This window comes from Dipodomys merriami, unplaced genomic scaffold (assembly GCF_024711535.1).
Source record: "Dipodomys merriami isolate MVZ:Mamm:240054 unplaced genomic scaffold, mDipMer1.0.p SCAF_19, whole genome shotgun sequence".
Classification (NCBI taxonomy): Eukaryota; Metazoa; Chordata; class Mammalia; order Rodentia; family Heteromyidae; genus Dipodomys; species Dipodomys merriami.
In genome coordinates, this window is record NW_027203270.1 from 24954599 (window position 1) to 24981164 (window position 26566).

The window sequence follows — 26566 nt, forward strand, 5'->3', positions numbered from 1 at the left end:
GATACAGAAGGTTATTTTATTGATTATTATAGTTAAAAAAAACCAAAAACCTCTTATCTACATGTGTTTATAATACCCGTTTGTTCAGGAATCAAGGATTAGAGGGATGTGTAAGTCCCAGTATTTAGCATCTATACCTAGGTGGTAACATTAAGGCTGCATTTTCCTTTCTTCTTATATCCTCTTATACTTTGAGTGTCTTGTGTACAATGGCTCAAGATAATAATGTTGGCTTCCTTTGCAAAGGAGCTACATCATCACCAGAGCAGGGGCCAGAGTAAGGTTCCTACCTCAGGCTGGGGATAAGGGGCTGAAGACGCCTCTCTCAGAACCTGAAGAATCAAGTGGGGACTCCCCAGCGAGCCCCCTTCCTGTCCTTAACCCTCCTCTACTGGGCAGAGGCCATCAGTGGGCAGAGTCTACTGTAAGACATCAGGAGTAGAAAACAGAGTCAAGAGCTCCCTATGTCCTTGGGGCAGCATCCTTTAGAACAGCTGTATGTTAACACTCCAAAACAAATATGTACACACTGAGAAGCTGAGCATAACTGAGATTAATAGAGGGCAGAGAGTATGAATGGTTGGGGAGGGGTGTTAAAACAGGAAAGGAATCTTGGCATTAGTTGCTCCAGTGGCTCCAGAGAGCAAGGAGGGGTGGCTAGCTTAGATGGGCTGACAGATCAGGACACGTCTGGCAGTCAGGACACCATGGTGACACAGCTCCCAGTTGACAGCACTCCCCTGACCCTGATTAGTTCCTTCTGTATTCTCTGGTCACCAAGGCAGCGGGGACTCAAGGGTGGTTCTGCAGGCCAGTTGGAAGGGGTGGGATATGGGAAGAACAAAGTGAGGTTCTATGCCACAGCTTCCCCAGCCGCCCACCTCCTCCTCTACCTCACCCCTCAGGGTCCCTGAGATACTTGAAAGTACTTCTCTCCCAGGGGGCCTTGGCCCACCCTATGCCCTCCCTCTTACCTCCAGCTTCATTTGACTTTGTGGTACAGCCACCTCTGTCCCCAATGCTAGTCACCTGGGATTTTAAGAGGCCCAGCTGATGTCTTCAAGGTGCTACAGGGGAGGCGAGCAATGCGACTTCGGCCCCGGGAGACTGAGGAACTAAGGGAGGAAGGGAAGACAGATGGGGCTCTGGAGTGTGCAAGGAGCAAGAAGGTAGCCCAGCTGCCTTATTCTTTGCAAGCAGGAAAGGCCAAGCACCGACAGGAGTTTCCAAGGCCATATGGGAGGGTAGGAGAGGTGAGTGAGGAGGGGGGTGAGCTGTGCAAACCCTCCCCACCTCACTTCTGGGATGATCCTGGAATAGCAACAAGGGTCAAAGAAACTCCAGTCAAAGAACCAGATGCTGGCCCTGCTCACAAGACCTGGGCTGTGAGGGGTCCAGAGACACCAGCAGGGGCCTGTGCCCAGTCAGGGCACACACTGTTTGAGTGAGAAATTTCTTCCCCACCTTCACATCACCCAGACCTTACCTCATGGTGCGCTTCTTCTTGCAGGAGGTGGTGCCAGGGAAGGAAGATGGCAGCTTGGAGGCCTTCCTGGTGAACAGCACAGGTGCGCTGGGCAAGGGGAAAAGAAAAGGAGAAAGGCAGATGAGATGGGAACCAGAAATGGCACTGGCCACTCTTCCTCCCTCCAGGCCCCAGCTTGTGGGGAGGGAGGTTGGACAAGATGACCTGAGGCTTCTTTCTGCTCAGAGGTGGACTGTTCTCTCTGCCTTCCCTGTCTGGGCTGACAGCTGAGTGACAGCTCTGTTCTGGGAGAACATCCAGATGTCAGTTTTCTGGAGCGTCCAGGGAACTGGAGTTCAAGCAATTTCACCCTTCCACCTGCCCAGCTCTGAGCTTTACTAAGAGCTGGTTCAGGGGCCATGAAAGGTGGGGGGGCTGCAGGCGGGCAGCCTGCTGGCCTCTGCCTCACAAGTCCAAGTCAGTCTGCCATTTGTCCTTAGCTTCTGCCACTGTCCTGTCGGGTTGCTGTACCCCTTGCCTGCCATGCGGACAGAGGGCAAACCTAACACTTTACCTCCTCCCTAGAAAATACTGAATAAAGTTTTCTTTATGCAAGACCATATCCTGCATTCCATATGCTGAACTAGAGAAATCTAGGAGACAAAGGGCAACCATAGGTATTTGCAGGTATTTGCCAATGGACACAGAACTCATACCAGGTCACAGAGCCTAAGCTAAGCAGAGGAACAGACAGGGCTGGGCTCATTAATTCCAGATTCCCTGTGACTCTTCCCAAGTTGAGGTCCCATGAGCTGAGGACACACTGAACCAGCACATAGCCAGTGAACCTGAGGCATGAATAGAAGGGGAGGGGCATCGAGTGAAGCCATGTCTCCATAGTAACTGCACACTCCATTCTGGGCCTCAAGAATGACCAAAGGGAAACAGGTCTCAACTCTAAAAGTCAGGCTGATTTCCTTTTCTTGGATGTACTCTTGTCTCTTGTTGACCTCTGACCGCCAGCTGGAAGGACTGAGAGGGAGGCTGAGAGACCTACCTGGGGATGAAGGGCTGGTCGGGCCTGTTCAACTCCTGGGGGACTTTCTCCCAGCCAAATTCATGACAACTGAGTGCTGAGAGGGGCTCCTCTGAGAGATCAAAGGTGGTGTTAAGGTCACGAGCAGGTAGAGCCAGAGGGGTGGAGCAGTTCTGCATAGCAGAAGGGCCCAGGGGAACCCTGCTTTTGATGACTGTAGCTGGGCAGAAGCGAGGGGAATGGCAGGGAGAAAAGGGTCTTTTCCCTTTTGGGGTGCTGGGCTCAAATGAAGGCTGAGCCTTAGGCAGAGACCCCCTCCTCAGGCAGGGGAGAAGGGACTGGTGCTGGCGTTTGGTCTGCTTTGGGACTAGAGGACAGTCTGGCTCTGTGGGACTCAGTCTCCTCCTCCTCTTCTTCTCTGCGGGCTGTCGGGCTTCCTTGGCCGGGCTGCAGTCAGGCCCAGAGGGGATCCCCATAATGTGCAGTTGCTTTGCCATGGTCCGGGTCACAGGGCCACAGTACTCTGGAGACTCTGGGCAGAGAAAAGGAGGGTACTAAGTGAGTCAGTGACTGGCTAGAAGGAAGGAGCAGGCACTAGAGATCCAAAGAGGTCCCCTTCTTTAGGTCTCCTGGGTCTCTCTTAGAAGCCCATAATTGCAGGGGTCCATCCTCCCACCATAGCACATAAAGTGCTTGGCAATGCCTCAGCCCTAGCTGGGCCTCGAAGGTGACACTGATAGGACAGTGTAGAGGTGACACTCACTTGACTCTAAACACCGCTCCTGAGCCAGAGGGGCCTCTCTGCCTAGGCAAGCAGTACTGCTGGAGGCCTCAGTTCCAGGCTCAGTTTTCTCCTCCTGCACCAGCTGCTGCAGGGTCTCAAACTCTGTAATCATGTCTGGGGTCAGGAGGTTGGCTGCCTGGAGCAGGGAGTATTGACGATGGGCCAAGCACAGCACTCGTAAGGTCAACCTGGAACAGAGGGAATGAGATCCCTGTGATACTTATATCCAGCCTGGCTAGAGCTCTCTAGTCTATGCACTGACCTCATCACTGCAAGTATGGTGGAAAGCAAATCTGGATGTCCCCTCCCTCCCTCCCTCCTGCCTTGTCCCAGACTAACTGATGCACCTCCCAATCCAGCTCCAGCTCTGTCACACCCTTGAAGGCTGACAAGTTCCAGGCAAGGGTGGTAGGTATTACCCATTATTCCTGCTCCAGGACAAAGATGGGGGCCCGGGAAGTAGGGAAAGAGTTTCAAGTGACCTTGGACTTGGGAAGTCTGAATTTCCCCTTAGCTCAGCCATTTACATTAGTACTGGAATCCTAAATTAATGTGCCCTCAGGACAATGTAAGATAGTAGTTGAAACTGGGAAATGGCTCTCTCCTATAATCCTAGCTACTCAGGAGGCTTAAGGTCTGAGGACTGCAGTTCAAAGCCAGTCAAAGCAGACAAATCCAAGAGATTCTTATCTCTGATTAACCACAGAGCCAGAAATGAAGGTGTTGCTCAAGTGGTACAGTGACAGTTTTGAGTGGAAAAAAATGAGAGCTAAATGCTCTAAGTTTAAGCCCCAGTGCTGGCACACGTTTACACCCAAAAAACCCCCACAGTAGTTGAAATCCATCTCAAATCAGACTGGCACTGTTCAAATCCCAGCTCAACATTTCTCAGCTATGTGATCGTCAATAAATTGATTAGCCTCAATCTCTAGAACCTTAAAATGAGAATAGCAAGTATACCTACTTTATAGAGCTATTGAAAAGTGTGTGTGTGTGTGTGTGTGTGTGTGGTGTGTGTGTGTGTGTGTGTGTGTGTGTGTGTGTGTGTGTGTGTGTGTGTGTGTGTGTGTGTGTGTGTGTGTGTGTGTGTGTGTGTGTGTGTGTGTGTGTGTGTGTGTGTGTGTGTGTGTGTGTGTGTGTGTGTGTGTGTGTGTGTGTGTGTGTGTGTGTGTGTGTGTGTTGCTGCTGAAGCTTGAACTCAGGACCTGGGCACTGCCCTTAGCTTTTTCCCCCTCAAGGCTGGTACTCTAGCACTTGAGCCTCAGCTCTACTTCTGGCTTTTTTTGAGGTTAACTGGAGATAAGAATCTCAAGGATTTTCTTGCCAGGGCTGGCTTGAAACCAAGGTCCTCAGATCTCAGCTCTTGAGTAGCTAGGATTACAGTTGTAAGCCACTGGTGCTTGGCTGAGGGTTTTTTGTTTTTTTTTTTTGTCAGTCATGGGGCTTGAACTCTGGACCTGGGCGCAGTCCCTCAGCTCTACGGCTCAAGGCTAGTGCCTACCATTTGAGCCACAGCACCACTTCCGGTTTTCTGGTGGTTAATTGGAGATAAGAGTCTGATGAACATTCCTGCCTGGACTGGCTATGAACCTCGATCCTCAATCTCAGCCTCCTGAGTAGCTAGGATTACAGGCATGAGCCACCAGTGTCCGGCTAACTGTTATTTTTATATGCAGAATATTTAAAGGAATACCTGGCATATAGTAAACACTAAGTTATTTTCTATAAGGTGGTAGTAAAATCATCTACCTCGTTAGGACAAGAGAAGATTATATAATAAAATAGGCTCTGTTGACCTGGGCTCTGAGAAAGCCCTTCAAAATGCATTCAGTCTGTGCTTTCTGTTTAATAGTTAGGATCCTTGAAAAAGTACATATGAAACAACGTGTATTTCACATGCACTAAGGGACTATTTAAAGGAAATTCTGAGGGTAATGCGATTATTGATGCTGTAAATTTGGATTCTCATAAAGCCAATTTTCTTTCTATGATAAAAGAATAAACACAATTACCTCAGTGGGGATTATTTATGGCAAATGATTTATCCTCAGGTAACTACCTGTCTGGACTTGGATGAACCCACCTCACTGCCCTGTCAGTGTTTGCTCAGGGAACCAAGCTCATTTAGTAAAGTAGCCTCCAGCCCTCTGTGAAAGAGGGCAGGACATAAATTAAAAAGGACACAGCAGAAACTCATTCAGCATCTTCTCAAGCAACACATTATAAGGAAGACTGGACTACTGAGCAAAATAAGTATTTGGGGGAAAAAGGCCTGGACCTGGCTACCATGAGAGTCACACTGGCCCTATCCCCCTTGACCCTGGGCAAAGACCTCATCTTTTTTTTTTTTTGTCAGTTGTGGGCCCTGAACTCTGGGCCTGAGCGCTGTCCCTCAGCTCTTCAGCTCAAGGCGAGCGCTCTACCACTTGAGCTACAGCGCCACTTCTGGTTTTCTGGTGGTTTATTGGAGATAGGAGTCTCATGGTCTCTCCTGCCCGGGCTGGCTTTGAACCGCGATCCTCAGATCTCAGCTTCCTGAGTAGCTAGGATTATAGGCGTGAGCCACCAGTGCCCAGCTTAAAGACCTCATCTTCTCATCTTCTCGTTCACAAATGGGGAGTTGGTTTATACCAGCATTTTTAAATTAGGTTTCAAACATCACCAATCAGAGTAACTCTATCTTGTCAGTCCTATATATTAGACCTCAGCATGAGATTCCATGTAAAGAGATGACTCTGCAGCTGGGGAAAAAAAAAAAAAAACCACTTGAAAACCCACTGAACTGGAAAATCTCAGATTTGTTCAGTGCCCTAGTGGTCCAAGATTCAAAACTCTAAAAGTCAAAAGAAATGACTTTCGATTATGCAGTTGTCAGGGGTTTTTCCAATATTGAGATGATCTAAGATGTTCTATAAACCTTAATATTTGAAGCCTTCTGCTGTATTTTATTAGGACTTCCTCACCAAGTAGTAGGAGATCTAAGTCACAACCAGGGGTTTTGAAACAACTTGTTGGAGGCTGCTCATCTCCCCCCTCAAAAAATCCCAGGTAGAAATGAGAATCATAATATCCTCTTATCCTTTCTCTTCATACTGGGGGAACACCAAGCAGAGAGACCTTGAATTCATTGTTGTTCCCTGGGAGACTGATGGGGCACCCCACCAATGTACCCCATCTCTCTAGGCCTCAGGGAGTTAGCAATAAGAGACCGATAATGAGCCTGTGATTATTCAGGCCGCAGCATTTTTGCTGAGTCGGGAACAGACACTCCCCAACAAGAAATAAAATTAAACAGGCCCTTCTGTCCAGAAGCTTTAAATACACTGCCTGGTGTGAAGCGTGCTGGGAAGGGGAGAGTAGGACTGGCAATAGCAAAGCTAAGTGGTGGGGGATTTATGTATTAGAGATCAAGGGGAAAAAAAATATACAGCAGCATCCTCTAGGAGACCCAAGGAATGGGTCCATATCCTTTCCTCTTTGGTTCAAGATGGAGGTTTGTGTTTACTCTGCTTTATTTTAGATGGAAAGCTGAAAAGTGATGGGAGATTTGTGTTTACTTCTGGGGGAGAGGGTGGGGGAGATAAGCCACAAGCTGTTGGTGAGAACACGAGAAATACTTGTTCAGGAAGGCTGTCCTGTCCCTTCCTCTGACTGTCATCCAGCTTCCCCTGGCTGCGCATTGTGTTCTCCCTACGCGAGAAAGCCAAGTGCTAGCTAGCCCCAATGGCCTGTCCTAACTTGGTGTTTCTGCTGGCTGTCGGGATGGAGTTTAGTGTTTAGTTTCCCTTGCCTGTTGGGCTGCCAACTTTGTGGAAGGAATAAAGATGATTCTCAGGAAATAAGAGTAGGTAATAATAACAAGGAGTTGAAAGCACTTAAGATTATGCCTGTAGTCCTAGCTACTCAGGAGGCTGAGATCTGAGGATGGAGGGTCAAACCCATCAAGGGCAAGAAAGCCTGTGAGATGTGACACTCTTATCTCCAATTAGCCAGCAAAAAAGCTAGAAGTATCTGACTTATGTAACTGTAACTCCTCTGAATATCACCTTTATAATAGCAATTTAAAAATATACACACACACACACACACACACACACACACACACACACACACATGCACAGACACACACGCCCACATATATACTAGAAGTGGAGCTGTGGTTCAAATGATAGAGTGACAGCCTTGAGCAAAAAATCTATGAGACACTGCTCAGGCTCTGAGTTCAAGCCCCATTCTAGCACAAACAAGTAAATAAATAAATGAGATAATGCTAATAAAAAGGGACTTGACTGTGAGCAAGAATCAGAGATTTTTGTGATGCATGTTCCTACACAAGGAGGCTGGTCCATCACATCCCACTTTGAACTCCAGAGTAGAGGCAAGGAGACACCTACTGCTTAGATTGATCCATGTCCAATTTCTGTGGTGAAAGGTGGTTTGCAACTGGCTCCGGATGCACGATCAGACAAGGGGACTCTGGTAGTGGATGCATGAGGCTTAGCTCTGGCATCTGGGTTGGAACCTAGAGGAGGCACAGGTAGAGGGGGCAGATAACCTCTTAAAACCCTTCCTTCCCCCAGGAATGGAAAATAACAGCTTTAGAATGACCAGGACTTCAGAAAGGCTTGTTTGGTCCTAGTCACAAGCACAGGACAGATGTAAGACATCCAGATAGAGAATGAGAATAGCTATTTCTTCTAATATCCCACCTGGGGCCCAGGCTTCACGTCCCCAAGACATACTTTCTCACTGGGGTTTTTGTCCTTGTTCTGTAGGAGCTGTTGCTGGTCTGGGGAGTTTCCTTCCACATTCCTCTGTTCCTGGCCCTGTGTCCCAAGGCTCCCCTCTTGAAAGGCTCCAGACTCGGTGTGGAGTTCTGAGGTGCAGGGCTGGTTAGGAGGCTGGGGCAGTAAGGAGGAGCTAGGAAGGCAAGGAGAAAATGAGAGTTTGAGAGGCATGATGTGGGGCGGGGGAAGGTGCGATGAGCAAGTGAGGCAGGATCTCTAATACCTAGTTGTAGAGCCCACATGAAATGTTTAGATAACAAGTAGCAGCCTATTTGGGAAGATGGGAGGTATGAAGGTGTGAGGGACTTTCTGATTTAAAAACAAAAAAAAAGGGGGGCTAGGAGGTTGGCTCAGTGGTAGAGAGCTTGCCTTGCATGCATGAGGCCCTGGGATCGATTCCTTAGCACCACATAAACAGAACAAAGCCAGAAATGGTGCTGTGGCTCAAGTGGTAGAGCTCTAGCTTTGAGCTGAAGAGCTTACGGTTAGCGCCCAGGCCCAGAGTTGAGCTCCCACAACAAAAAAACAAACAAGCAAACAAAAAACATAAAACCATTTTTGCCTGGGGATGGCTCACACCTGTAATCCTAGCTACTCAGGAGGCTGAGATCTGAGGATCAGGAAGGATTGTGAGACTCTTATCTCCAATAAACCACTAGAAAACTGGAAGTGGCACTGTGGCTCAAGGAGTAGAGTGCTCACCTAGAGCTGAGAGCTGAGGGACAGCGCCAAGGCCCAGAGTTCAAGCCCCAAGACCAACAAAAAAACCCACAAAAAAACAAAAAACAATGAACTCCAGAACCTGGTACAGTAGCTTATTCCTGCAATCCCAGCTACTCTGGAAGCAGAGACAGGAAGGAGGATCATTGTTTAAAGCCATCAAGAACAAAAGTCAGGAGACCCAGTTGTACAAACAAGCTGGATATAGTAAGCACGCCTAGAATCCCACTTACTTAGGAAGCAAAAGTAGGTTGGTCCAAGGCCAACCCTAGCAAAAATGTGAGACCCTATCAAAAAACTAAAACAAAAAGGGCTGGGGCATAGCTTAGCTCAAGGCCCTGAGTTCAAGTCCCAGTATGTGTGTGTGAGGGGAGATAACACACACACACACACACACACACACACACACACACACACACACACACACACACACACACACACACACACACACACACACACACACACACACACACCAAACCCAATGACACACCCAACTTCTAAACCTTCTGCTTCTTTCTTCTCTCTCTCTCTCTCTTTCTCTCCCCCTCCCTCCCTCCCTCTCTCCCTCCCTCTCTTCCTCTCCTTCTCTCTCTCTCTAGAAAGGTAAGAATTATTAACAAAGAGAAAAGTAAAGGCCACTCATGATAATGGGCAGCAGAACCCCAAAACCAGTTGCCTCTTTCTCTCTTTCTGTCAGTACTAGGGCTTGAACTCAGGATCTTGTATTTTTTTTTTTTTTTTTGGCCAGTCCTGGAGCTTGAACTCAGGGTCTGGACACTGTCCCTGAGCTTCGTTTGCTCAAGGCTAGCACTCTACCACTAAACCACATTCCCAGTCCAGCTCTTGTTCAGCTTTGTAGCTCAACCTCTCTACCATCTGAGCCCTGCCTCCAGTCTAGCTTCTTTTCTTTTGCAGGCTTATTGGAGATAGACTCTCAGATTTTTTTTTTTTTGGCCTGGGTTTGAACTGTGATCCCCAGAGCTCAGCTTCCTGAGTAGCTAGGATTATAGGCATGAACAAGCAGTGCCTGGCTCGCCTTTTGCTTTTTTATAGTTCAGACGTCACTTCCCCATCTGACACAGGACATTCTTAACAGCACTCAATTAATTGCTCATTTTGGTAGAAACCACCCCTAATCCTAGGTAATAGAATACAGACAAGGAGTCCTAGTCCTCTATGAATTAGAGAAGGAGTAGTGGATGGCATCAGAACTGACCTTTGTGGCGGGCCCAATTTGTGGGACTGTGGGAGGTCCTGCTGTGTGGCCTGAGCGTTTGCCTCATACACCTGGAGCTTCTTCCTCAGGGCAGCCACCTGGAACAGCAGCAGCTCAGTCCTCAGAGCCCCAGGTAAGCACAGGAGGCTGGGGGTGGGCACAGAGCCCTGCTGCACCCCCAAGCTCCTGGCTTTCACTCCCTACCCTGGACCATCTCCCCTGCTGGGCTCCTCACCTCAGCCTGGAGCTGCTGGCAGATGGTGGCATACTGGCTAATATGACAGTCCAAGCTGATCACGTTGCTCTTCAGCTGAGAAGGGGACCACAGGGAAGAGATTTGTTTGTTCATTCAAAGCAGTTTTTAACCAGCCACCTTCCATGCCTAGGCATTGTGCAGGAAGTCTTGCTCACATTGCCATGACTCATTCTCACAAGTGGGGAAAAGAACTAGGGAAGGGGAGGGATCGCAGCAAGGGGCCGAGGATTGGCTGTGGCCCTGAATCCTGACTGTCTCACAGAGATGTGCTGACCAACAGGCAAGCCAGGGCTCCCTGAGAAGCAAGGAGGCGAAGCCCAGCAGATGTGGCAGAAACCAGAGCACTCCTGCTTTTGTCTGGGTTAATGTATATGGATGATTATATCATTTTACTGGAATATATGGTACTACTGACTACAACAGTCTGAATTCTCTGCCTTTGTCTAGCTGGAGTCTTGGAGTCTTCCTGAGGATGGGGACAAAGTTGCTCTTATTATGAAGACTCTCCCAGAAGATAGGAGCCCAGGGAACTTCCTTTTCCTGCATGGGGGTGTTGGTTAGGGAATCTAAGGAAGCAATCTGGGGCCCTCTCCTACCTGTCCCCAGGCTGAATGCTCCCTGATACCCATACACACAGGCTATCCCTAGTTGATACACACCGAAAGTCTGATCTCCTTGGCCCGGTCAGCATATTTGAGGGTGTTGTAAGTGTCCTCATAAGTCAGGCTGGAGGGGCTGATGGCAGCAATCATTACTGTGTGGCAGTTGCCCCCGATGGAGTCTTTCAGCAGGCGGGTCAGTTTGCTGTCCCGGTAGGGCACATGAGACTTTCGGCCCTGGAAATTAAACCAGTGGGTGAGGGGAAAGACAGCTGGGCTAGCTTGAATTGGGTAGAGCCTGGCATAGCTTTTTGACTCAGGGCTGGAGAAGGGACCACTGGGTTCAGATACTCAGTTCTTGGGGGAGTGGGGTGGCATCGGGCCTGTGATGCTTCACCTTTGCATCAGCCAGGGCATTGAGGACATTGATGAGAGCCAGCAGAGAGCGGTTGATGTTGGCACCCTCCCGTAGTCGCTGCCCCGTGGCATGGGTGGTGGATGCCCGCTCTGAGCCAGCCAAGTCGATCAGGCTCATCTTAGCCATCTTAAGGGCTTGAGTCAGTCCTGGTACCCGGTCCTGCTGTTTCACGAAGATCTGAGGGCAGAGGGCAAGGGTCAGGGGAGTTGGGTCTATCATGAGTCCCAGCTGTAGGCTCAGCCTATGACTCTGCTCACCTGGAAGATGGCATGGGAGCGGGAGGACGTAGCATTGGCATCAGTAGGGTGCTGTGTACGGCTGCGATTGCCCCTGGTCAGCATCTCCAACAGCTGCTCAGCTGAGGCTGGCTAGAGAGGAGACACCCAGGAAAGGGGTTGTGGTCTCTACCAGTGCTTTGTGCCTGGCAGGAAAGGCTAACTGTCAGTACCCTCCCACCCTCATTAATGCCACCATACCGCCACTGCAGTATTCAGGGTATCCCAAATGGCTTTGTGAGAAGACCCCGGAGGAACAGCCAGGGTGGCTGGTAGCCATCTGAGCCCCATCTGGCATCTACCTGGTGGAAAGAAAGTCCTTGCACCACTACGCCCTTGTCAGGGTCCTCACGGATGGCAAGGGATCCCTTGGGCTCCAGGAGGTCACGGATCTGCTCATTGTACACCTGAGGAGAAATGGCAAGAAGCAGTCTGAGGGAGAACATCCTTCCCTAGGGTAGGCAACTGAGTGTCCAGAGGCTGAAGAAAGGAAGTTGCTGGACAGGGAAAGATGAGATTGATGCATATCTAAGACAGCTGCCACGAGTGACACATTGCAGGACCAAGTGGGATGCCAAGAGCAGAGAGGGCAGTTTTTCCTCTCATGCAGTTTCTCACTGTGCAGTATCTATGTCCCGCTGGCTCACCTGGGCCCATTATCTACTTTCTACCACTCCGTCTTCTCTTTATATGACTGTGAGAATGAGGGATGACACAGGCTGGAGAGAGAACAGGCCTACCTCCAGGTAGCTGATGAGCACCTCGAATCGCTTCTCCTCTTTGAGGGCTTCAAGACGCCTGTACAGTTCCATGGTGGTCAAGTACATGATGCCAGGATCCCCCTCCTTTCCCAGCATGGTGTGTGTTTTCCCAGCCCCGGTGGCTCCATAGGCAAACACTACAGGGCACAGAATGAAGAGGAAGTGGCAGCAGAGCCAGAGTTACCTTCCTAGAGCTGCTCCCAACACATTCTACTGGGCCCAGTCCCGCCTACCTTAAGTCCCTTTCCTTTGCCATTCACATACACCGTTCCCGTCACGCTTATGCTCAGCCTTTGATTCTCCATGAGTCTGTCTTAAATTCCCACAAACCTGCAGATTCCCAGTCAGAGGGCTCTCTATTGTGGATGGGGACCATCCCTTCCTTCTTCAGGCCCACAGTGCTTTCTTTTGCATCACTCGCCTGGGTTTATAAGCACATGTTTGTGGGATGTTTTTCTGATCTATGCCTTCTCCCCCCTTTACACTTTAAGCATCAAGAGCTCAAGATTGTATCTGATTAAGGCCCGGTGAGTGCCTCACATGGTAGAGAGAACAAATGGGGGCCTCCATAGAGTGCCCCCAGCTCAGTGGGAAGGAGAGGCCAATATGTCAGAAGACACATAAGTTGGGGTGGGGGGAGGAGCACAAGTGGTAGAGTGTAAACCCCAGTACTGACAATAAACATAAAAATAATCCAGGCACTAGTTGCTGAGATCTGAGAACTGTGGTTCAAAGCCAACCCAGACAGAAAAGTCTGTGAGACTCTCTCTCTCTTTTTTTTTGGTCAGTCATGGGGCTTGAATTCTGGCCTTGCACGCTGTCTCTGAGCTTGTCAGCTCAAGGCAAGTGCTCTACCACTTGAGCCACAGTGCCACTTCCAGTTTTCTGGTGAACCAGAGATCAGAGTCTCACGGCCTTTCCTGCACAGGCTGGCTTTGAACTGCGATTCTCAGATCTCAGCCTCTTCAGTAGCTAGGATTACAGGCGTGAGTCACCGATGCCTGTCTGTAAAAGCATCAGCTCTGAATGGAAAAAGCTAAGGAAGAGTGCCCACCTAGGCCCCGAGTTACAGGCATGATCTAAATAAGGATGTGAAATTCTTTTCTTGGGAATCAGAGGCAAAGCTTGTATCAAGCAGGGCTCAAGTTCTCACCTGAGCAGTTGTAGCCCTGAAGGAAGCTATCCAGGATGCTGTGGGTGGTATGTTGGAACACGTCTTGTTGGGTAGCCATCTCACCAAAGACTCGGTCAAAGACAAATGTCAAGTCTTTGCCCTTCTTTCTAGGGGGACCACCATCATGGGGGCCACCCAATTTCAGACCAGGAAATCCTCCATCAGGCTCCTCAGGGTCAAATACCAGTACCCGCTCATCCACCACCTGAATCACAGGACGCCGTTGACTCTCCAGCTCCCGAGGGGTGGAGGGCCGCACCCGCACCACCACCTGCACCTTGCTATGCTCCGCCACTGTCATCATGGCAACACCTGTGCAGAGATATGATGGAATAAGGATCAAGCCACCATAGTGTGCCCCTAACCATTCAAGGGACTCTTCCTGTCCTTTCCTCCATAGTGTGTGTGTGTGTGTGTGTGTGTGTGTGTGTGTGTGTGTGTGTGTGTGTGTGTGTGTGTGTGTGTGTGTGTGTGTGTGTGTGTGTGTGTGTGTGTGTGTGTGTGTGTGTGTGTGTGTGTGTGTGTGTGTGTGTGTGTGTGTGTGTGTGCGCGCGCGCGCGCGCGCGCACGCGCTGTGCAGCTTGAACTCTGGGCCTGTGCACTGTCCTGAGCTCTTCAGGTCAGGTGAGCACTCTATCACTTAAGCCACAGCACCACTTCTGGTTTTCTGGTTGTTTATTGGAGATAAGAGTTTCATGGGCTTTTCTGCCTGGGCTGGCTTTGAACCATGATCCTCAGATCTCAGCTAGGATCACAGCATGAGCCACTGGCACCCAGCTCTCCTCCATATTTTTAATGTCTGGCCTCCACTGTCAGTCTGAGATATTAAGAATATTTGTATTAATATCAATTACTAATACATATCTTGTTCTTACTTGAAACATAACCTCCTTAAAAATATATATATACCAAGCTGGGCGTGGTATCTAACACCTGTAATCCTAGCTACTCAGGAGGCTGAGATATGAGGATCTCAGTTCAAAGCCAGCCTAGGCAGGAAAGGCCTAGAGACTCTTATCTCCAATAATAAATCACTCAGAAAACCCGGAAGTGGCACTGTGGTTCAAGTGGTAGAGCTAGCCTTGAGCTGAAGGACAGCCCCCCAGGCCCAGAGTTCAAGCCCCATTAAGATTAAAATAAATAAGCCGGGCGCTGGTGGCTCACGCCTGTAATCCTAGCTACTCAGGAGGCTGAGATCTGAGGATCGTGGTTCAAAGCCAGCCCGGGCAGGAGAGACCGTGAGACTCCTATCTCCAATAAACCACCAGAAAACCGGAAGTGGCGCTGTAGCTCAAGTGGTAGAGCGCTCGCCTTGAGCTGAAGAGCTGAGGGACAGCGCCCAGGCCCAGAGTTCAAGCCCCACGACCGACAAAAAAAAAAAAAAAAAAAAGATTAAAATAAATAAATAAATAAATACTAGTACTGAAACTTGAACTCAGGGCCTCACTTGGCTTTTTTGCTCAAGGCTAGAGCTCTCCAACTTGAGCCATTTATCTACTCCCAACTTTATTCACAAGTTAAGATAAGAGATAAGGATCTCATAGATTTTTTCTTCCCAGACTAAATTTGAACCTCAATCCTCAGATCTCAGCTTCCTAAGTAGCTAAGATTACAGGCATGAGCCACCACCAGTGCCTGGCATCTACTTTTGTCATATCCAAATGACTGTTTTCAGAGGTCTACAACTAGTTCCTGAAGCTATTATTCTACTCTTATACCTATGTTCCTATGTTACTTTGCAGCATGCTTTAACTCTAATAAGGCAAGAATTCTCATCAGTCTTCTTCAAAACTTTCTTCAGTATTCCTAAGCACTTTTGTGTTATTTGACTTATTTCTGGGGGTCTAGCTTAAGATACAGCACTGTCCTAGTATACCCAATGTTTGAGATCCAGCAGCACCTCTCTCCTTAAAAAAGTTTTATCAGTCCTATGCCCAACCCAGAATCTCCTTTTCTCAAAAAAAACTATTCAAACAGTAGGTATGGTGCTACATACCTATGATCCCAGCTATTTAGGAAGTAGAGGCAGAGATTTTAACTTTAAATTTGAGGTTGGCCCTAGACAAAGTGAGTATGACCTTATCTCAAAAGCAAAATACAGCTACCTGGCTCAGACCCCTAATTCTAGCTACTCAAAAGTCTGATATCTGAGGATCCTGGTTTGAAGCCAGTCTGGGTAGAAAAGCCTGTTGATTCTTACCTCCAACTGCCCAGCAAAAAGCTGGTAGAAGGGGTAGAGCACTAGCCTTAAGTGAAAAAGCTAAGCCAGAACATGAGTCGGAGTTCAAACCCCAGTACTGGTGTGCATGTGCGCACAGACAAAAGCGCTAGAGGGATGCTCAATTAGGCTCTGGGTTCTATTGCCCAGAACTGAAAACAAACAACTATTGGAAGTGGAGGTGTAGCTCAAGTTGTAGAATGTGAGCCTTGAGTGAAAAAGCTAAGGGAGAGCTCTCAGGCCCTGAGTTCAAGCCCCAGTACAAATATGCATATACACAAACACATACATATATAACCCCCCCCACACACACACCAATTACTAGGATATACAGCTGAAATTGCATTACATTTACACGCTTATTTTATTGTATTAAGCTTTTTAGGAAAAAAATGTGGTTATTGCCTGTTCAGGTATTTTTATGCTCCTCAGTAAGATTTTATAGTTTTTGTCTTTTCAGCTAGGTTGTGTAAATTGCCCTTTTATTATAATTCCCAAGTATTTTATAGATTTAATTGCTTTTATGAATGGAACACATTCCCTCACTTTCACTTCCGGCTGATATATGCTAGTATGAAGAAGCACAAAAAAGATTTGGGCTATTGTCTTATATTTACCACCCTCAGACATTTTGTTTGTTGTTTATTTGGAGACAGGGTTTCACCATGGAGTGGTTTGGCCTGGAACTCACTATGACGTCCAAGCTAGCCTAAACCCAAGATCCTCCTGCGTCTGTCTCACAAGTGCTGGGGTCACAAGTGTGATGTAATCATGTAATCTCAATGTTTTATTGGCTTCTTGAATATTTTTACAGTAATTTTATAATCAGGAAAGAACTTTCTTTTACCTCCCTATTTCTTCTTCATATTTACTGGCTCATGCCTATAATCCTAGTTACTCAGGAAGCTGAAGTCTAAGGATCCTGGTTCAGCCAGCCTTGGTAGAAAAATCTTCACAACTCATATCTCCAATAAAATGCCAGAATTAGAGACATGGTTCAAGCAGTACAAATGAAAAAGTCAAGCTAGTACTCAAGGCTCTGAGTTCAAGACCCAGAACTGACAGGCACATAAAATTTATATCTGATCTGGGTTCTGGTGGCTCACACCTGTCATTCTAGCTACTCAGGAGTCTGAGATTTGGAGAATCTTGGTCTCTAGTAGGCCCAGGAATGAAAGTCTGAAAGACTATATAAGTTCTAAAACAACCAGGAAAAAGCAGGAATAGAGGTATGGCTCAAATGGTAGAGTGCCAGCTGAACAAGCATAATGCCCTGAGTTTAATCCCAAGAATAAAATAAATTGTCAAAAATGTTAATCTCTTATTTTATGGTTTTTATGTCATGTTTAATAGTCCTTCTCCAAAGTAACAAATGTTTCTTTCAAGTACTTTTTCTTTTTTTTTTTGGCCCGGTCATGGGGCCTGAACTCTGGGCCTGGGCGCTGTCCCTCAGCTCTTCAGCTCAAGGCTAGTGCTCTACCACTTGAGCCACAGTGCCACTTCCGGCTTTTTTCTTTTTGCTTATGTGGTGCTGAGGAATCGAACCCAGGGCCTCAGGTATGCAAGGCAAGCGCTCTACCACTGAGCCACCTTCCCAGCCCTACTTTTTCTTTTTTTATGGAGCTAAAACTTTTTTCTTTTTGCCACTCCTGGGGCTTGAACTCAGGGACTTGGTGCTATCTTTGAGCTATTTTGCTGTATGGTAGCACTCTACCATTTTAAATCATAGCTCTACTTCCAGTTTTTTTGTTTTTTGTTTTTTTCTTTCTTAGGGGATTATTGGAGATAAGAGTCTCACAGATTTTTCTGCTTGGGCTGGCTTTGAACTCTAATCCTCAGATCTCAACCTTCTGAGTAGCTAGGATTATAGATGTGAGCTACCAATGCTAGGCTACAACTTACTTTTTTGTGAATGATGTTTTCCAAATATTTTTTTCTAATTGGCAAGCAATTATATCAAGACCATGTACTGAAAAGTATATTCTTTCTTATCAATCTGGAATGTCAATTTTTCCCCCTTTGGTGGTACTGGTGCTTAAATTCAGGGCTTCACATTTACCTGGCTTGTTTGCTCAGCTCTACCAACTGAGCTATGCCCCAGCCCTACTTTTTGCTATTTTCCCCCTTTTTTTTGGGGGGTAGGGTGGGGAGTTGCTGGTCCTGGGGCTTGAACTCAGGGCTTCAGCACTCTCCCTGAGCTTTTTTGCTCAAGGTTAGTGTTCTACCACTTGTGCCACAGCTCTACTTCTGGCTTTTTGTTTTTTTGGTTTTTTTTGGTCCAGTTGTGGAGCCTGAACTCTGGGCCTGGCCGCTGTCCCTCAGCTCTTCAGCTCAAGGCTAGCGCTCTACCACTTGAGCCACAGCGCCACTTCCGGCTTTTTTCTTTTTGCTTATGTGGTGCTGAGGAATCGAACCCAGGGTCTCATGCATGCAAGGCAAGCACTCTACCACTGAGCCATACTTCCCAGCCCTACTTCTGGCTTTTTGATAGGTAATTGGAGATAAGTCTTACAGACTTTCCTACCTGAGTGCCTGGTGGTTTGGGATTTTGTTTTGTTTAGATTTTTGTGACAAGGTCTCATAGGTTTTTCTGCCCAGGCTGGCTTCAAACCACAATCCATCAGGAGCTGATGGCTCATGCTTATAATCCTAGCTACTCAGGAAGTTGAGATCAGATGTTAACAATTCAAAGACAGCCTGGGCAGAGAAGTCTGGAGACTCTTATCTCCAATAAACTACTAAAGAAGCCAGAAATGGAGCTGTGGCTCAGGTGGCACAGTGCTAGTCTTGAGCAAAAGAAGCTCAGGGACAGTGCCCCGGCCCTGAGTTCAAGCCCTAAGACTGACACCAAAAACAAAACAAAACAGCCTACAATACTCTAGATCTTAGATTCCTAAGTTGATAGGGTTACAGGTGTAAGCCACCAGTGCCTGGCTGGAATGCCAAATTAAACATATCTGAATTTTCATAGAAACATGAATTTACTTGAGGACTCTGTTTTGTTCTGATAGGTCTATTTCTTATCCATATGTTACTATTGTAATGTCTGGAGTTCTCTAATATATCACATTTTACTTTTTGTGGGGAGGGGAGTTATTCTTGCACATGGTTTTAGAATTAGCTTATGAAATTCTATGAAAAGTCCTAAAATTTGTAATGTGGATTATTTTGAATTTATAGATTAATATGAGAAGAGCTGGCATCTTTATGATGGCAAATCTTCTCATTTAAATGGATTCTCTTTGTATTTCTTCACAACTCTATAATCTTCAGTAAGATTTTATAATTTTCCTCACATGAATATCATATATTTCTTGATAGGTTTATTACTAGTTATTATACAGTCTTAGTTATATTGTGAATGGGCTGCTCTTAAAATCACATTTTCAAATTCATATTTTGCTAGGATAGAAGCCTCTGTTATCTGCATATAGATTGTGTATCTTGCTACAATGCTAAAGTCCCTTATTAGTTCTAATAGATTGCCCATTAATTCCGAGGACTTTCAATTAAATGATAATATAGTTTGCAAATAATGACAGTTACTTCTATTTTTAGCTCTTTTTTATTTAGTTGTACACACTACCGCCCATTAGGGATGTAAGAATAGATGCTGACCTGGTAATAATTCCACACACTTATTACCCATTTCTTCTTGTGGTTCTCTCATACCTCTATACCTAGGTTTTCATTTCTCCTTTTTGCCAACTTTCCAAAGGTAGGGATACAATTTTTGGAATGTAAGAGTCACAGATACCCTGGAAAAGTTTAGCCAGACTTAGGGTTTATATTAACAGGGGCTGTTCCTGGGAGATAGGAATAGATGAATGCTTTCCCAGTAATGGCTAAGTCCTGCTGATCGGTCATAATCACCAAGGACATTTAGCAGAGAAAAGCAGGGTTCCAACCTAATAATCTAGCAAACAGCTCAGGTTGTCCTTGGGGAATGTGGCAGAATTGAGCTGATTTGAAACTCCTGTCTCTTCACCCCTAAACTTCTTAATTTCTTCCCCATACCAAACAAGGGAAAGACATCAATCAACAATAATCCTTTTTATATATGTATAATTCAGGGTTCCCCCCCCCAGCAATCAGATTGTCATAATAAACATATTAGCTAAATGGTCACTAAATCAGACTGTTCAAAGGGACTCTTTGATCTCTACTTCAATCCCACCAAGATAGATAGTGTTATTACACTCATTTTTCAATGAGGAAATTGAGACAGAGAGGGTTAAACAACTTTGCCCAAGGTCCCAATGGTAGTGAGTGATGGAGTCCCATTCCAACTCCGGCAGCCTGAGCGCAGAGCTGGTCATCCTGTCTGATAATGATATTATATATTATGTTCAAATGATCACATGGTTCTAAGAGCCCCTTATGTTTACATAATAGTTATAGTCCCTTATATGGAACTACATTATGTATTCTGCAAACACAGATATTTATGGACTATAACTAATTTTCAACACTCGAGTTTCCATTTCTCATTCTTGCATTTTTGCCTCTGGGACCCTCACTCTTCTACCAGGAAGAGAGTGTCTGCGTCCACATTGGCTGCTTTCCTGGCAGGCCCAGATGCCCACGGGGAGGGTTCTGACTGAGGAGGAGCCACAGAGCAGCCTAACATTCTAAGCAGGAAATTAAAAAGGGCACTGGCAAAGGAGTGCACATAACCTTTACAGTTCCCTCCTCCCTGCCTCCTGAGGGCCAGTGAGGCCAAGACTGCCTAATGAGATGTTTTCCTTCTTTCAGAGATAGTGCTGGAGGCCCCAAGGTTGCAGGATGCAGGTGTCACTTGGCATGGGTGTCTCTAGGATACTTGGGTCCTGGTCTTTGTTCTGTATCTGACTTAGGGGAGGTCTTCCCATGAGTCACAGCACATCAGTGTCACATCAATGTCTCCCTTTGAGAGCCAGAGAGAATAGCTACGGATCTGCTCCGCCTCAAGGGGATGGGGAGATTAATGAGAGACCGTTTGTCAAGTTTGCTTTGATCCTCAGTTGGAAAGAGCATTTCAGCCCCAAGTACAAGGGAGATGATTCTTTAATAAGATCTTCAGGGTTCTCAGCCAGCCACATTCACGTCCTATTTCTAACCCAGGGCAGCTCATTAAAACCCAGAGGCTAGTTGCGCTGCTGAGCTGAGGTTGGGAAGTCAAGATTCGGTTGTTTTCAGGGTGGCCTCTTCTGCACACCCTCATAGGGATGGGCCCAACAAGCAAAAGCTCGTTAGAAGCCTCTGGAAGTCAGGTGCAGATGGCTCACACCTGTAATCTTAGCTACTCAGAGGCTGAGATCTGAGATCAAGGTTCAAAGCCAGCCTGAGGAAGGAAAGTCTATGAGAATCTTACCTCCAATTAAACATACACATACACACACACACACACACACACACACACACACACACACACACACACAAACACACACACACACAAAATAAATAAAGCTGCAAGTGGAGCTATGGCTCAAGTGAGGTAGAATACTAACCTACCTAGTCCCTGAGATCAAGCCCCAGGAAGAGCAAAAAAAAAACAGAATTTGAAGACATAATGGACTCCCTGAGCTCAGACAATGGGATCTGAAGAAGAGAAGAAGTAGCTTAGCCCCAGGATACTTGGGATACCCTGCCTGCAAGGATACCTGAAGCTCCTTCATGCTGCTCAGAGTTCTCATACATGTTTCTCGTGCTTATGCCAAGAGGCAGGACCCGCTTTTGACATAGTCTGTACAGGTCCCTGGGCACCTGACCAAGCATGTAGCAGATGCTAAATAATATTTGTCCTATGAATGAATAAGTACCAGAGAAGGGAAGGGTCTGAGTCCAAAAGTCTAAAAATAGTAATCATTATAGCTGACATTTAGTGAGTGTTTTTCAGTGAGTATCCCAGACACTATGCTAAGTGCTTTGTGCTAAAAGCTTTACAAATGGTATCGTTTAAATTTCACAACAATCTCATTATGTGAGTACTGATACAATGTTACATCTCTAGTCCACCAAGGAAACTGAAAGCACAGGAAGGTGGTAAGCAAGGCAGGAACTTGACCTCATTCTGTCAACTACAGATACTACCTGATCCTTAGGCTGCTCTGTCTGGGCCTTGGCTGCTCATACCTGTTCTCACCTTGGTACTCACAGAATAGTGTGCATGGTTGTGTAGAGGAAGAAGCTGTGCTCTTAAAAAAAAAAAAAAAAAAAAAAAAGGAACCTCATAATGTTATATTTTTAATCTTTTTTTGCTGGCACAGGGGACTGAACTCAAAGCCTGGAATATGCGAGGCCAATGTTCTAGCACTGAGCTACATCCTTAGCCCCATAGGCTGTACCTGATGATAGTTTTGCTTATTCCTTTCTCATCATTGTAATTCATGTTTCTTATCTTACAGTTCTGGTTAAGATCTCCAGTACAATATTGAGTAGCAGCATTCTTGTTTCTTTTACTCATTTTATAGAGAATATTACAATTATTTCACACTTGTTGGTTTAGGGCTATTTACTTCTATTTCGAATTTATTTTTCTTTTTTTGTGCTAAGGATGAAAATCAAGGCTCTGAGCACCATAAGCATACTTACTAACACTGAAATATTAACCACCACCCTCTACCTCCACAGTCCTGTGTTAACAGCTGTTTCTAACATTAAGTCACATATTCCTGGAATAAACTCAACATAATATTCTTTAATTCACTGCTATTACTGGATTGCTAATATTTTACAGAAGATTTGTTTACAACTATCTCTATGTAATTTCTTTGTTTCATTTCTGGAATATAAATATAGGGAAGGAGAGTTTATAGAAGAACAGATTTAAGATGGGCACTGGTGGCTCACGCCTGTAATCCTAGCTACTCAGGAGACTGAGATCTGAGGACCACAATTCAAAGCCAGCCCAGGCAGGAAAGTCTGTGAGACTCTTATCTCCAATAAACCACCAGAAAACTGGAAGTGGTACAGTGGCTCAAGTGGTTGAGTGTTCATTGAGCTGAAGAGCTCAGGGACAGCGCCCAGGCCCCGAGTTCAAGTCCCCTGACCAAAAAAAAAAATTTTTTTTTTCTATTTCTGGTGTTTGGTAGGGCTTTCTGATGTGAAAGTAGATTTCAAACTAATTCAGTTTCTTCAATGCTCAAAGATTTATTAAAAATTTCCATAACTTCTTGGTTCAATTTTCTTCCTTAGAAAACTGTCAAAAAGCTTTTTTTCTTTTCAGTGTTGGGGACTGAACCCAGAGCTTTTGTGCAAGCTAGGAAAGCACTGTCACTGAGCCATATCCTCAGCCCATTACTAATTATTTTTTAAATTATAATTATGTTCTATTTGACTAAATTAAGCTTTTTAAGAATTCTCAAATGCAGTTGTTTCTACTTCTCATTTATATTGATAACTTAGAGCTGGGATAGAGTTCAGTGCTTGCCTAGGTCTTGCATGCAGAGAAAATAAAAGTCTCAGTCATGTATATCTATAACCTAATTTATGGTGTGGAAAGAGTTTACACAATATTCTGGCAATTGTTTATATTTGTTTGGTGACCAGATAGGGAAAAATTTATAACTGTGTCTAAAAGTGAACATTTTCTACTTGTACCTTTTTAAAAGTACTGGGCCTGGGAATATAGCTGTGTGGTAAAGCACTCACCTAGCATACTCAAGGCCCTGAGTTTGATTCTCAGCACTGGGGATAGTGGTGGTAGTAGTGGTTATAAATGCAGCTAGGCTGGATAATATAAAAACTGACAGCCCAGCGCCAGTGGATCACGCCTGTAATCCTAGCTACTCAGGAGGCTGAGATCTGAGGATCATGGTTCAAAGCCAGCCCGGGCAGGACCGTGAGACTCTTATCTCCAATAAACCACTCAGAAAACCAGAAGTGGTGCTGTGGTTCAAGTGTTAGAACGCTAGCCTTGAGCTGAAGAGCTGAGGGACAGCACCCAGGCCCAGAGTTCAAGCCCCACCACAGACCAAAAAAAGAAAAAAAAAAAAACAGCAACAAAAAAAACCCTGACAAATTGAGACCTTTGTATGTGTGTGTGTGTGTGTGCCAGTCCTGAGCCTTGAACTCAGGACCTAGGTGCTGTCCCTGAGCCTTTTTGCACAAGGCTAGTGCTCTAACTCGAGCCACATCTCCACTTTTTTTTTTTTCCTTCCTTTAATTTTCTTTTTTGGTAGTTAATTGGAAATAATAGTCTCATGGACTTTCCTGCCCTGGCTGGCTTTGAACTTTGATCCTCAGATCTCAACCCTCTGAGCAGCTAGGATTATAGGCATAAGCCACCAGGGCCCAGCCAAACTGAGACATTAAAAAAATTTTATCTGGAATGGGAAAAATTCACTAATGAATCCTGAAGGATTGAATATATTGGCAGTTGTTGATAGGATTTGTTGATGGGAAAAGAAATAGAATAGGGTTTGGAAAAAAATTTTGTGGATGCTGTCTTCTAGGCTTCTTTGTGCCTCAGTTTCTAAAGCTGTAAACTGCAAATAATATTGTTATCTATCCCATAATATTATTATGAAAAAAACGTAGTCAAACCTGATTCGGAGTTCAATTAAGGGATCAAAAAATATTCACCACTGTTGCTAGAATTATATGACACAGCGTTTCTCCCTTACAGGGGAGAAGGAATGTTTTTCAATAAAACCCCCTGAACTCTGTGGTACAGTACTTTAGTGCCCTGAAGAATCAAAGCTAGGAGAACCTTCCCTTTGTTCAAGGTAGTATAGCCCAGCTGCAACCAGAAGCTGTGGAGAAATGAAAGGACGTAGCTACTCCATTCTCTTGAGTAGGGGCCCCAGGTCTCTAGTTCTAGCTTGAAGGGGATGGGGATGGGGGAAATCAATGTCCTCCTCACTCACGAGCAGGGGGGACCTTTCACAAAGCCGATGTACTGAGAGCTGGATTCAAACGTGCGGGCCCAGCGTAGGTCCAGATCGCCTATACACATGGTGTACGGAAGTGCCCACCCCGAACCGATCCCGCACAAAAGAGGGCTGGCTCCAGCTCCCGCGTGAAGCAGGGTGGGTCCGCGCCTCCCAGCGTGTGAGGCTGGGGTCCACCAAAGACCAAAGCTTACCCTCCGTCTGTTCCCGTCGCTGGTGTCGCCGCCTGCTTGCGGGTTCCTCCGCCACAGACGTGAGACCACGGCCCCCGAACAACACGCGCCCCACCTTCCCCCTCCGCGCCAATCTCCTTCCGGCGCTAAGCGTTTAAAACTAGCCGGTCGGCCCTTCCGGGCTTCCCATTGGTCACCGTCCAGACCTCTGATTGGTTGTTTCCTAAGAAACCATTAAAAAAAAAAACCCACAGTTGAGGTGCGCCTGCGCACTCACTCCTCGGTTTACTGGAGATTGCGAGGCTTGTCTCCGGAGCTTCAGTGAGCCGAGTGCGCTACAAAAACAGGACCTGCCTGGTTGGCATATGGGGTGGGAGTATGGTGCCTTCACCGTACTGTGGGGGGGGGGGGGCGGGGGTGCCACTTCTGTCATTGCTGGTATTGGTTCATTGCCAACTCCTGCAACCGGACTGAAGGTGGGCTTATTTATCCAGTACTGGGGCTTGAATTCAAAGGCTTGCACTACCCAAGCAAGTCCTTTACCATTTAAGCCACTCACAGTCCTGGACAGGTTTTTAAACCTACCTTTTCTATGGCCTAAGTGACACATGCATATTTCTAAGAGGGGATTCTCAACTACTGACTGGCATCCCTTCCTACTTCAGGACTATTTCCTGACTGATTGTGGTACATATGAGGGTTGGCTTGTCGTGCTACCAGTGGACAAGGACTCAATCCTCCATAGCTGCCCTCTGCTTAGATTCTGATGAGCCAGTCTCATGCTGATCTGCAACTGCTAAAAGAACCTTGCACGGGGATTGGGAGTTTCCAGTCCTGGCTCAATGGGTAACTAGTGCTGATACTTGGGCTCTCTTGAGGGTCAGCTTCCTTATCTACAAAATGGAGTAAATATTCTGCCCTAGCTGGCCTGATTGTTCATACCTGTAATCTTAGCTTCTCCAGAGACTGAGATCTGAGGATCAAGGTTTGAAGTCATCCTGAGCAGGAATGTGATAAGACTTACTTACAGTTTACAAGCAAAAAACTAGAAATGGAGGGAGGTATGGCTCAAGTGGTAAAGTCCCAGCCTTGAGGGGAAAACACAAGCAAGAGCACAAGGCCCTGAGTTCAAGCCCCAGTACCAATGCACACTCACGTAATTATTAATATCATCCAGAAGGTGGGAGTAGGGTGACCAACTGCCTCAGTTTGCCAGGCTGGTACTGAGGAATTCCATAGAATACAGGACTTTCAGTTTTAAAACTGGGACAGTCCTGAGTTTGGTCACCCTGAGGAAGATAGGGGATGAAGAACATCTTCCATGCAGGCAAGAAAAGAAACAAAAAGGGCATAGGTGCAGGGAAACTTGTAGATTTTTATGGTGGAAAATTGATGAAGTCTTCCTCTTGTGACTTCTGGCTAATCTATGAGGTAGGAAATGGGTCACCCATTGGATAGACAGTTTCACACTATCTCCTGCCCTTGAGGGGCCTGACATAATAGGTACTCAATAAATATTGGCTAAAAGAACCAGTGAACAAAGGAGACTAGGGTAGGCGTCACAGATGGGATGTTTTTCCAAGTAGTTTCTAGGAAGAGGAGCTGTGTATAGGAAGGTTGTTTATTTGTTTGCTTGGTGGGAGTAGTGCTGGTGTATTCAATATTGTGGAAGAGAAGAGAAGGAAGCCAAATGGAGCAAAAGGATAAGTTGAGCTGGAGCTCTGAAGCTGAAAAGGCACTGAGTAGTCATCAGAGAATGATGGCTGTACAAGGGGAATGGGCTTTTGAAACCCCCATGTCACATGCTCAAA

The 26566-nt window shown here is 46.3% G+C and overlaps 1 protein-coding gene across 4 annotated transcripts; it reads right to left on the reverse strand.

The window, feature by feature from the left end:
- Kif18b (kinesin family member 18B) lies at positions 1-24871 on the reverse strand. Of its 4 annotated transcripts, none has more exons than XM_070026806.1 (16): positions 24777-24871; positions 13471-13803; positions 12297-12454; positions 11859-11963; positions 11539-11649; positions 11261-11458; positions 10924-11100; positions 10244-10318; positions 10009-10106; positions 8028-8205; positions 7680-7807; positions 3265-3473; positions 2523-3033; positions 1487-1573; positions 1030-1115; positions 1-804 (listed from the first exon to the last, which is right to left on the reverse strand). In XM_070026806.1, the coding sequence occupies exons 2-16, from the start codon at positions 13793-13795 to the stop codon at positions 698-700; spliced, it is 2553 nt and encodes an 850-aa protein (XP_069882907.1). In that variant the 5' UTR covers positions 13796-13803; positions 24777-24871; the 3' UTR covers positions 1-697. The 4 variants fall into 4 exon arrangements, with proteins under 4 accessions (XP_069882907.1, XP_069882906.1, XP_069882909.1 ...); XM_070026805.1 differs by having other exon boundaries at positions 7995-8205; XM_070026808.1 differs by having other exon boundaries at positions 726-804; positions 975-1115.
- Positions 24872-26566: the final 1695 nt, after the last annotated feature.

What these genes read in the sequence shown, in the direction of transcription:
- Kif18b (XM_070026805.1), bottom strand. Translation starts at nt 13,795, where the DNA reads ATGATGACAGTGGCGGAGCATAGCAAGGTGCAGGTGGTGGTGCGGGTG. An exon ending in AAATTGGGCCCGCCACAAAG is followed by an intron (nt 8,206 to 10,008) that starts GTCAGTTCTGAT and finishes TTGCCTTCCTAG; the next exon opens with CTCCTCCTTACTGCCCCAGC. An exon ending in ACGTGAAGCCTGGGCCCCAG is followed by an intron (nt 7,808 to 7,994) that starts GTGGGATATTAG and finishes TGCCTCCTCTAG; the next exon opens with GTTCCAACCCAGATGCCAGA.